General features: G+C 40.8%; 1 protein-coding gene across 1 annotated transcript; it reads right to left on the reverse strand.

The window, feature by feature from the left end:
* Positions 1-1,496: 1,496 nt before the first annotated feature.
* On the reverse strand, positions 1,497-9,882 carry LOC116731082 (uncharacterized). The gene is made up of 2 exons (XM_032580576.1): positions 8,627-9,882; positions 1,497-8,124 (listed from the first exon to the last, which is right to left on the reverse strand). The coding sequence occupies exon 2, from the start codon at positions 7,774-7,776 to the stop codon at positions 1,678-1,680; it is 6,099 nt and encodes a 2,032-aa protein (XP_032436467.1). The 5' UTR covers positions 7,777-8,124; positions 8,627-9,882; the 3' UTR covers positions 1,497-1,677.
* Between the last annotated feature and the right edge of the window lie 2,784 nt (positions 9,883-12,666).

The following is a 12,666-nucleotide window of genomic DNA, read 5'->3' on the forward strand; positions in this document are numbered from 1 at the left end:
ATCCACCCAGGCTACAAAGGAGCGACTGCACTCATGAATCCTACATGAACTCTGCAGAGAAAATGGAATTAGCTTCTCTAAAGCACAGGTTCTGTTCGGCTGAAGGAATCATTGAGTATTATTGGTGTTATGAACTTGCATTTTTCACACTGATGTAATATTTGCCTCATGTCAGCAGTTGCTCACACCTGACACAAATACCATTACCCAAAATGAAAACGGTCTCAGAGTGATAGAAAGACAAGTAAGAAGGAGAGGAAAGAAGAAATCACACATATTGCAACTGATGTTGTTGGAATATTTATCAAAAATAATCACTATTGCAAGATTTTATAATATAATGCATCCCTATTGATAATTTTCCCAAATAAGTGATAAATCCAGTTTTCTTAACAATCTTTTTTTTGTTACTTACTGACATGAAAATTTGTTTTATCTCACTGCATTTTTTCTGTTTGGTCTCTTTACATGGAATTAAACTAACATAAAAATTAGATACCAACTAAATGAGCTGTCTTACTAAATTAAACAGAGTAATGTTCTTATTTGTTTTTATATTTTTTAACATTTCTATAACTGATTTTCTTGCTCAAGGTAAGAAAAACCAGATGAATAACAACATTCCAGTCACTCGTTACATTAAATTCTAACAGCAAAACGTCTGGCTTTTTTTTATGCTTTTTGTTGAAACATATCTTTGGCAAAGTTTCACTGTCAAGTTCTTTTTTAAACTGTGCAACTTCCCCACTTGAAAAGGGATGGATGACCCCATGCAGATTCTTAATGGCAGGGATTTTACTCGAAGGACCAAACAGTTTTCCTTGCTTTTACTTCCATTTATTTCAGTGTATGGACATATTCACCATTGATCCAGAGGATGCAGGTAAAAACCTTTAAACAAACCCAAAAAATAATAATTACTAATCTGTATAAATTAATTTCACTTAGTTGCAAATTATATAAATAATACCAAGCAACCCATCACAAATTAAATATACAAAATAATCAAAATTAAATACACAAGTAACTAAACTTATGTTAACTTTAACTTAACTTTAAAGTGCATTCCAAGTTAATATTTACATTTCATACACATACATTTCTTAGCATACAAACATCTGCTTCTCAACATTAATAATAAATATTTATCATAAATTTAGCTTTAAATTATTCTTTGAAGTTGATGGTAAATTAACAATTGAACTTGTTACCCAAATCCATTTCATCAATGCAATAATCAATTCAATCATAAAAGTCCATCAGTCAATGAACGGCAAGCGTCGCCGCTGCAATCCACCACCTCAGTTCAGCTGTCACTAATGATCCGATCGGCCAAACTGGATTGTAGACAACTTTGCGGTCCGATCTCATAACAACACAGTTTATATCTTACCGGCTGCCTCTCTGCTCATCTAAAAGATCATCCAGTTGTACACAGGTTGACTAGGATCTGTGATTCAAAAAGTCCCAAACTCCTGTCCTCTTTGTTTGACGGCTTTAACTTCCGTCTTCTCTTTTTTTCCTTGTCCGTCCCGCTTTTAGGTCCGTGTGGGAACGCACAACTTTTTTTTTTTTTTTTTTCTTCTTTCTGATTTGACTTCACACCTCCCACTCGATCTTTCCATTAATCAATGGGAAGATCGCAGCCCATTGTCATCTTGGTACATCTGGAGTTTTTTACTCTTTGGTTTGACTTTCCATTTGTTCCTCTACAGGTATTAAGACAATGAGCCTCCTAACATCCCTGTGAAGAATGGTGGTCTTGACTTTGTCTTTCTTTGGTGGATGAGTTGGTCTTTGCTTGACATGTCTTGTTATAGGGGTGCAATAACTTGGGACAACCTGGACATTTACGTCCCTCACAACACCCTTCTTGTCAGGACTTGCACTTACAACTTTGCCCAGCATAAACTGCCCTCTAAGCGCATTTTGGTCACACAACCAGACGATGTCCCCAACAGCCACATTTCTCTGAGAAGTGTGCCACTTACTCCTCACAAAAAGGTTAGGACCAGCCAGTTGCCTCCAACTTTTCCAGAACTTAGTAACCTCATTTTGCATAGCTCCAAGTCGTTTGAATGAATAGCTGGAAAAATCAAACATTCTCATATCACCACTCTGAGATGCTCGTCCAAGCAAAAGACTGTTAGGTGTTATGTACTGAATACAACCCTCTCGACTTTGTATTCTCGCATCAATTGGGCGCTCATTTGCAAGATTGGCAGCGTTGTACAGAATTGTATGAAATTCACTGAAAGTCAGTGTAAATTCTTGACCAAGACTCTGGAAAGCTTTTTTCACAATGCCAACAGCAGCTTCAGCAGCTCCATTTCTGTGAGGTGAGTCTGCGGGAAGGATTTTCCACACCCATTCAGTCCCATTCTTTGCTGCTGCTTCTTCCAAATCTGCTCTGTTTTGGGTGCTCAGGTACCTATACAGCTCCTCCATAACTGGTTTTGCTCCAACAAAATTGGTGCCTGCATCAGACCAGATCTTCTGTGGGTGACCTCGAATTGCAGTAAATCTCTGATAGGCCATCAGGAAACTTTCAGTGGAAAGCGAGCTTGCCAACTCAGCGTGAATAGCTCTACTGGCCATACAACAAAAAACGACTCCCCAGACCTTAATCGTCACCCTTTTCTTGACGTCATCTCTGACATAATAAGGTCCGAAGAGGTCGACTGAAGTGAACTTAAAAGGAGGTGCAGGCTCAGCCCTCTCAGGCGGCAAATCACCCATCAACTGCTGACACTTCAGAGCTCGAGCTTTCTTACAGACCATACAATTGTCAACAATCTTTTGGGCTATCCTTCGTCCTTTTACAACCCAGGCTTTTCTCCTCATCCTCAGTAGGGTTCCAGCAATTCCATCATGTGCAGCATTGTGAGCTTCTCGGCCCAACAGTGTTGACACCCAGGCATCATGGGGTATGATGGGAACTGCAGCTCTGTCTTCTCTAAAGATCTGTATCCTGCCGCCACAGACTAATAATCCAGACTCTTTGTCTTGATAAACCACCAACCTATCTATGGTTGTGTTGGGAAAGTTGGCACCCATCTGAGCAGCAAGAAAAATATCCCTGAGAGCATCCTCTCGTTCTCTCACAGAGATTACCCCTCTTGAGCAGACTGCCTCCCACTTTGGTTTAGCTGCAACTTGATTTTTCTTAATGAATCTCTTCGCTGCTCTCCAAACCCAGACAATTGTCTTGACCAGTCGTGTCAGACTGCTAAAGCGGCTAACATCTACCAGATTCTGTATGGATATTGATGGCCGCTGCTTCTTTGCTAATACCGCTGCTTGATTTTGCGGTAATTCTTGTTTGAGCTCTGATTCCTTTATCCCAGTCCTTGTGGTTACAGCAATGAATGCCTTCTTTTGCAACTTGATGATGCTCCCTTTTGCATCAATGGCAAGTTGTTTAGATGATTTAATTGGCCACTTTTCAACTGGAGATTTTAGAAATGCTGGGCCTTGTTGCCACTTAGAGTCAATATCAAGATCTTGAGGACTAGCTCCTCGGGTAATGATGTCGGCAATGTTTTGATTCCCAGGAATCCACCACCAATCTTGGATTCTTGTGTTGCTCTGGATCTCTCCAATCCTATTTGCAAAGAATGATTGAAACCCATAGCTTTCTCTTTGAATTGCTCCAAGAACTGTTTGACTATCAATGAGGTGATACCACCTCTCAACTTTGATTTGGCTGTGCATCTCAAAGTACTTCTTTAGTCGTGATGCAAACACTGCTCCGCACATCTCTGCTTTAACAGCCTCACCTTTTTGTTCCAATGGAGTAAGCTTAGCCTTGGATTCCACCAGCCTAATGATTGGGTCTCGGGCTGATCCCCACCTCAGATACAACACTGCTCCATAAGAATATTCACTTCCATCTGAAAACGTAATTGCTAAAGGGTCACTGCTGTTATGAAAGGGAGTTAATGCTCTGCTAAACTGGATCTTACTAAGCTGGGTGTACTCTTCAAAGAGCTTGATTGCATCTTCTCTAAGGTCACTTGAGAGTGCTAAATCCCAGGTGTCTTTTACTTGGCTACTCACATTCTTTGCCTCTTGGAAAGCTTTCCGCACCAGGATTGCCCCCTTCTGTTTTGCAGGAGTTACTAAGCCAACGGGATCATACAGACCAGACACCTGACTGAGGAGCTCTCGCCTTGTCAAAGGGTTTGGTGTTTGACTTCTGATTTGGTCCAACTGGAGGTCTTGTCCAAGTCGCATCTTTTTTTTCCTCTTTGAAAAATTTATGCTGACCATGACATGGAGTTTATCCTCCTCCACAATGTACCCCAGACCGAGTGCTTTATTGTCCTCATCCCGCATTTGGTTTGGTAGAACCATGGTCTTTACTTTCACTTCATCCTGCTTGTTGTTACAATTTTTCCTCCCACTTTGCCCAGAAAACACCCAAGGTTTGAGTTTGAAACCTCCAGCTTTGAGAATGCACTCCACATTTTCTGTGATTTCCTTTAGCCTGTCTGGGTCATTGTGGGACGTTAGAATGTCGTCAACATAGCTGTTATTCTGAAGGACTTGTCGCTCCTCATCAAGATGAATAAATGAGGGTAAACTTGCAGTTTCTCGCATCGCCAACTGTGCAATGCATCCTGCAGGTTTATCTCCAATGTTCACTCTTGTAATTGCGTAATCTCCAACTTTTTCATCCTCAGAATCACGCCAAATAAATCTGTGCAGGTGAACTTCTCTTTCCTCCAGCCAAACAGAATTATACATTTTCTTTATATCTCCTAATGCAGCATAAGCTCCTTCTCTGAACCTTAATAGGACAGCACGGATCTGGTTTAGGACATCTGGGCCTTTCATCAGCAGGTCATTCATACTTATCCCTTTAAATTTCTGGCTGCTATTCCACACAAGTCTTACAGGAGTTGTCACTGAGTGTGGATTTGGAGCAATTAGGTGGCTTACATACCACACTGGGCCGTTCCATTTATTGATTGCTTCCTCAGACAATTTAATTGCAGCTCCACGCTGAAGCATGTCATGCACTTGTTCAGTGTAAGCAGCTTTCCAGTCAGGTTCTTTAGCCAGTTGCTTCTCTGTTCTAAAAAATGTAGCTTCGACTGCATTTCTGTTGTCTGGCAGGGATGCTGGATCTTCCAACCATGGGTACCTAGCATGCCAGTGAGGTTCGTCTGTATGGCTGTCTCCTTCATTGTAGGTGAGGCCTTCCTTCACTACCTCAAGCTCCCTTTCTTCAGCGAGCGTCATCGCCTTTCCTCCCGGCTGACAGTTTCCACAACGACATCCTCCACACTTAGGTTCACAAGCCGTGCCAATACTGTCCCATCTCCACCACTCCAAGAAATCTTGGCTTGTAGTTGCAGTCTTTGATGCCTTAAGTTGGTTGGAGACCTGATGAATTAATGGCGGATGCTGTGGGATTTCATGAATGACTTCTTCATATCTCACAGCAGCTGTCCTCATTGACCTTGCAAAATGTGTTTTGGTTGTATGAGCTGTCATGGCAAGTTCCTCAAACAATTCTGGATGGGTTCCTCCAACCACTTTTCCTAAGGGCCCATCCCACAGTACAAGGTTTCCCAAAACTCTAATTCTTTGTGGTGTCAACTGACCTTCCCTGTGGCTTATAAGTAAGCTTATTTCTCTGGGTCTTACAAGTTCATCCAGTGGTACGTCTGGAAAAAATCTTTTCAGCTGCTTTGCTTTAACATGCTTATGAATGTCTGCAATACTGTCAAGTCCATAACAAACAAGCTGATAAGGTTTCAGGGTGCCTTTGGAGGTTTTCACACGAATTTTCAGGAGGTAACGTTTAGTCTCCACACAAACTTTCATCCCTCCAACTCCATGGACAATGAGTGTGATCTCCTCACTCTTGAGGTTTAATCTGCTTGCAGCCTTGTGTGTTATGTAATTTGTATCTGACGCCAGATCAATTAATGTGCCAATCTTTTGTCCAGCATTTGCGGTTACTTCAAGAAGCATCATTAACACTGGCAGCTCCTGCACTCCACTATCCATCAGGAAATTTAACTGATTCTGAGTTGTATTAAAATTTCTAGATGCAGTATTTGAAAATACATCTCTACAATGTTTGGCCAAATCAGGTGACAATTTCTTAAGAAATTCTTCTTGATCTTCAGTATACTTTCTGCTACCTTTGTCTTCTTCTGGGCCAATTCGGTTTCTCCTCTGGGTTGTGTTGCTTTTCTTAGCTTCAGCACTTGGGCATAGATAATAGTGATGTGGATCCTCCCCATTCCTGCAGCTTTGATTCTTGCACAAAAACCCAGGTTTGCAGTATGATTTGTCATCATGTATTTCCAAACATTTTATGCATGCTCCTACCTTCTTAACAGCAGCTCTTTTTTCAGTTAGTGTTAATGTTCTGAACTGTTTGCAAAAATAGAGTCTTTTCCTGTGTTTTCCATCACCGCAGACAACACAGCTTGCGAAGTCATCAATTGCTTTGACTGACTTGGTTCTGGCGTGTCTTTGCTCCATTCGGGTCTCTCGCCTACTTGGTTCTTCTTCTCTCAGTTGCTCTAGTTGCTCATAAATATTTTCTTGATCTTTCAGAAATGCAAGGAGGTGATCAAACCGATTCTCTGGTACCACAGCATTCCTTTTATCAGCTGCATAAACGAGCCACTCCTTCTTCAGAGCTTCAGGAAGCTTGGTCTCAACTGACTTTGTCACCAGAGGGTTTTTGATGGCGCCAGTATTTCCAAGGTCACTTAAATCCTTAAGAGCCTTTTCAACAGCTTGAATCAACTCCACGATTCTTCTTGGCTGGTGACCCCTAACTGCAGGAATTCTCTGTAGCTCCTCCACAATTTCAATTGCAATAGCTGTCTGATTTCCATAGCGGTTCTCAAGGACTTGAAAAATATCTTCTGGAGTGCTATAGGAGGTCAAGCGAAGGTCTCTTGTGATTTTCTCATCTAGACTGTCCAGTAGCTGCACTTTTTTCACCTCTTTTGAACCGGTTGGTTCTCCTTGTTTTTGAAGAGCTTCCCAGTCCCTTTTCCATCTATAAAAATCACGCTTGTTTCCAAGAAACTTTGGGAGAGATGTTGGTTTCAGCTTGATGGTTGGTAATGAATAATTTTGGGAAGCTACAGTTTGCTCCTTTTTTTCTTCATCTTCCTTTAGCTTTACATGAATGAACTCTGCTGTCCTGGAAACCAGCTTGGGGACTGTAAGTTCCAATCCTCTCAGTCGATCTTGGATCTCATCCCGTCTGCCATGAGGGATCCATCTTTTCCAGTGACAATGAGCTTCTTTTGCAGCCTTTACGAGTTCCTTCAGGTGGCTGAGAGTGAAGTCATATGCTTCTTTTTCCACTCCTGGTTTGATAGTGGCAGCATGCTCACATTCTGATTCTGCTACTTGAAGTGCAATTAACAGTTCAGTCCTTCCAAAGGTTCTCCACAGGGTCTCCTGGATTAAGCATTTGATTTCTCTTACTTTTGCTTCACATTCATTTGCAGTTTTTTCCAGGTCAGATTTCTGCTGTTCAGTCAGTGCAGCGTCGTCATCTTCACCCAATTTGGATTCCACTTCTGCGATGAGACTTGCTTCCAGATCATCATTTGCTGCCATTACTTTTCCAGCCTCTATGTTGAGCTTGTTGAAATTGTCCTTTAATTCCTCTTCAGTCATGTCCTCATGCGTCCGAGTTATGTTATTGATCAATCGAGTCAACAACCTCTTTGCTGTCGTTCTCTCCATCTTTAGTTGTTCAACAGACTTCTCATCAGCTGGTTCTGCCATCTTTTGAATCAGTCTCAGTTGTTCACAGATATGAAGCAAACAAATGATGTCAGCTACTGTCTCTTCTTTAACAAGATCCTTCAATTAGTTTCTTTCTCATCAGCAGTTTGTGGTCGGTTTTTCAATGCCGCTGGTTTATACTGTTGCCGGTTTTTTGGCCGGTTTTTACTGTCAAGTTCTTTTTTAAACTGTGCAACTTCCCCACTTGAAAAGGGATGGATGACCCCATGCAGATTCTTAATGGCAGGGATTTTACTCGAAGGACCAAACAGTTTTCCTTGCTTTTACTTCCATTTATTTCAGTGTATGGACATATTCACCATTGATCCAGAGGATGCAGGTAAAAACCTTTAAACAAACCCAAAAAATAATAATTACTAATCTGTATAAATTAATTTCACTTAGTTGCAAATTATATAAATAATACCAAGCAACCCATCACAAATTAAATATACAAAATAATCAAAATTAAATACACAAGTAACTAAACTTATGTTAACTTTAACTTAACTTTAAAGTGCATTCCAAGTTAATATTTACATTTCATACACATACATTTCTTAGCATACAAACATCTGCTTCTCAACATTAATAATAAATATTTATCATAAATTTAGCTTTAAATTATTCTTTGAAGTTGATGGTAAATTAACAATTGAACTTGTTACCCAAATCCATTTCATCAATGCAATAATCAATTCAATCATAAAAGTCCATCAGTCAATGAACGGCAAGCGTCGCCGCTGCAATCCACCACCTCAGTTCAGCTGTCACTAATGATCCGATCGGCCAAACTGGATTGTAGACAACTTTGCGGTCCGATCTCATAACAACACAGTTTATATCTTACCGGCTGCCTCTCTGCTCATCTAAAAGATCATCCAGTTGTACACAGGTTGACTAGGATCTGTGATTCAAAAAGTCCCAAACTCCTGTCCTCTTTGTTTGACGGCTTTAACTTCCGTCTTCTCTTTTTTTCCTTGTCCGTCCCGCTTTTAGGTCCGTGTGGGAACGCACAACTTTTTTTTTTTTTTTTTTTCTTCTTTCTGATTTGACTTCACATTCACATATCTGCCTTTCCACAAACACCCATTGCCTTAACCCAATCCCCTTTTAGTGAAAAATTTCCTTATATTCCTTATTATGTCACAGCTTCTGAATCAGTTTGGTCAACCAGATTTAGTTAATGTCTACCACACCCAAATCCAGGTTTCTGTTGTCTGAAACAACGATCCGGTGTACTTCTGTGATTTAGAGATTCAGATATTAGAAGAGTTTTGAGAAAGTTTATTTTAAGCTTTATTTAATAAAGTTTGTAATCTTACATGGTTTGCTTTCTGTGATTTATTTTAAGATTCAGGGCGTAACCGCCCGTTCAACAGCGACTCTTAAGTTTAAAAAAAAAAAAAAAAAAAAAGATGCTCCAGCAGGGAGAAGGAAACTGTTCGAAACCGAAAACCTTCGAATTTTCTCCTTGATCGGTTCTGAATTTGTCGTTAATGATTTCAAACGGCTCGCATAACGCCCTGAGATGGAAGGAGCTGCGCTGCGTTGTGCGTCATGTTCGCTCAAGGCCTGCACTGGGCACCGCCAGGTTACTACAGAGCTCCCTTACATTCACATCCTGATTCAAAATCGACCGAGTATTGAACATTCCTGAAGCTTCCAAAATGCCCGGACAGCACAGCAGCCACATTACAGAGGAAGATTTGCATGGATCGCGTTGTTACGCTCTCCTGGCCTCACAGGAGCGGCTGACGCTGCTCGCCTCTTCCTAGGGAGGGGCCGCTGGCTCCAGGCGCGCGCGCGTACACGCGCACACACGCACATCTGGAAAGTTTTTACTCGGAACAAAAGTTCGGAAAGAAACTTGGTCAAGTCGGGCTGACTCTTAAAACTTTGAAAGAGTTCAATAAACCGGAGCGCTTAAAAGCTACTCGACTTCTGTTTTCAGCGGGTTGATCCGACAAAGAGCCGAGATGTGTGGAAGTTAACCAGCCCAGCGGCGGACACCGTCCCCCTTTACCGAAGTCCCTGATACAGAACACAAACAGCAGCAGCTTCATGCAGCGCTAACTTGCAGGCAATGGTCGAATAGTTTGAGTTTCTTACCCCAGGCATGTCGGCTGTACGGAGTGTCTTTCCTGTAGAGTCTGCTGTGTCAGTGGAGCACCGCGTCTGTCACCAGTTGGCAGCTCTCCTGGATCCTCCCTCTGCAGGTAGGAGGAGCTGGGAGCTGTCGCAACGCCGCCAGGTTACACCTCTGAAACAACAATGCAACCAGATGATGCACCTTCCATTCTATCAATCATAATCTCATGCATCAATGTGCTAAAGGTTAATTTAGAAAATCTGTTTCAGGAATTATCCCAGCCATAGCTCTCTGTCAATACATGACACAGTCAACATCTGGAAGTCTTTAGTGAAGACTTTGCATTTTTTACATGAAAAATGCCTGCAAGTTTGGGCTGGTATTTCCCTTCCATTCTTACTGTTTGACATACATCTTGATTAACTTTACAGAGCCAAATTCATTCCAACTGCTGTCCTAATGTCTAAAAGTTGAGCTTGTAGGTTTTCTCATAAAAAGGGAGATGGAGACAGGCCGAGACAGAAAACAGAGAGAAGGGAACTGGCAAGACCACATTCTTTCTGTCTGCTTTTCTGACTTAGTTCACACAGCTCACTCTGGTCTCTGTACAAACAGGTGGAAAACCTGACTTTTATTGACTTTGGAGGCTTTGACCATCATGGCCCAAGTTCAATGAGGAGTCAAAGTATTTGTTGTTAAACTGAAAAGTAATTTGGCAGCAAGGATGTAAGGGCCTGCCTGCCTCATCTGCAATTACAGTTCATACCAAGAAATATGTGGGTTTTACACTAAGAAATCACCATCATGACCAAATTTATGAGTTCATAAAAATGTGACTAATAATCTTTATTATTACACTACATCAGATTTTTTACCCAAATGACTTCCAGCATTTTCTTATTTTTTGGAGAGACAAAATTAAAGATTAAAGGTATGTTTTTAAGATCCTGTCTGACTGTCATCTAGAGTGACTTTTATGTATTCAGTGTCTTAAAGAACAGGATACTGACAGCAATGACCATTGATGTTTGCAGAGCTGAAGTCTCGTATTTGTCTTGTAAACAGTAACCTGGCCCTATGATGGGTTAAAATGTGTCATTATGGCGGGGTGTGTTTCAGAAGTAAGTGCAAAGGTGGGAAATTTGATTCAGACAATGTTTCACAATGACCTGCTGACTATAGTTTCACTTTGTTTGGGAATCTCTACAGTGTATTACAGTCCACCATGACTGGAGACAGATAAAACAGACAGAATGTAACCAATAAAACATTCTGACTGTTTTAGTGGCCAGAATAAAACCAATCATCCATCCAGAATTTATTTAATCTGGATGGATATTAATCCATAAATCTGGGCAAATTTATGAATTAAGTTTAACAACTAAAAGGAGCCTAAATCAAATCTCAAAGAGTTTAGTTGTACCTACTCAACTAAATTTGTGAAACTCAAACCAGTTATTCTGATCATGTTTTCTTTTCTGGTTTTCACTCAGAAACCAAAAATAAGAACTGACATATAAAACAGAGCAACTCTAATCTAGTTAAATTCACTTTAATTAATGTTCCAAAAATTCTACACTCTATACACAGCAAATGAGAATTCCAGTTACACAAACGTCTCCTGCTACATTCCAATCACAATGTTTAGGTACGACTTGTCAAAAATTGCTACTGCTAAGCTTCATTGAGCTGTGAGGCATTTAAGCACTAATTGAATTGTCTTTAAATCTCCTTTTCTAGCATAAAGTACATTGAACATAATAGAAAAATTCAGCCCTGACTGTGTGTCTACATGGTGGTTGAATGAAACCAACATTTGTGAATAAATGAGACTCAGGATGTCAGTGAATCCCATCAGGGATACCATGATGGGATGTCACCTGTCCAGTAATGACATTTTCTGTCAGAAGGTAGTGGGATTATAACAAAATGGAATTATTTGGGAAAAAGAGCAACTGAACCATTCAGTGGTAGAGTAAGAAAACCAGGGAGTGGGAGCAGAGGATGCTGCGGTGCCCAGTGCCCAGAGGTCAGCAGCTACAGAGCTCCAAACTTCATGTGCTCTTCAGATTAAGTCAAGGATAGTGAATTGACAGCTTCAATGATCAAGTGCAATGCAAAGTTTTGTGTTCTCCATAAGGACAAATCATTCTCTGGACGTGTCTGGGTTTGGTAGATACAGTCTCCTGATTGCATTGTGTCAAGTCTAGTTGGTTGGAGGGAAGATTATAGTTAGAGGCTGTTACCTCTAACTATTAAATTGGGAGGGCCCCTTAAACTCCTTTTCCACTAATACATAGACAACTCAGTTTGACTCGATTTTTAATGTTTTCCATAAGGTACTTATAATTGGTATCAACAATGTTTTATTATCCACTCAGCCAGCAGAGTTAAGCTTACAATGCCATGTTAAAAGACTGCTGGTCACTCACTGGCTATAGGGTTATGTTACTGGTTGAGTCACCAGAGCAACTCTTGTTACAGGAATCAACCCCACATTTTTATAAATACTAACAATGACTAAACATTTCAAGTTTCAAGAAAATGTCCAGACTGAAATCAAAACTGTAGTTCAGCATGGAGGTTCAGACATTTTGTGCTTGGTGGCTGATGATCAAATACAGAAGGAGCTAGATAGTGGTTTGTAGCAAACAAACCATGTTTTACCTGGACTGAGGATGAAAAGCCCTGGACTGGATGAGACCTCAGTGGTTCAGCCTTTTTCAATCTGAAGTAAAGTTTGAATTTTCTTTGAAGATCAAGGTCTCAGAATCTGGAGGAAGAGTGGAGAAGCACAG

The sequence above is a fragment of the Xiphophorus hellerii genome, chromosome 13 (genome assembly GCF_003331165.1).
Source record: "Xiphophorus hellerii strain 12219 chromosome 13, Xiphophorus_hellerii-4.1, whole genome shotgun sequence".
In the NCBI taxonomy this organism is placed as follows: domain Eukaryota; kingdom Metazoa; phylum Chordata; class Actinopteri; order Cyprinodontiformes; family Poeciliidae; genus Xiphophorus; species Xiphophorus hellerii.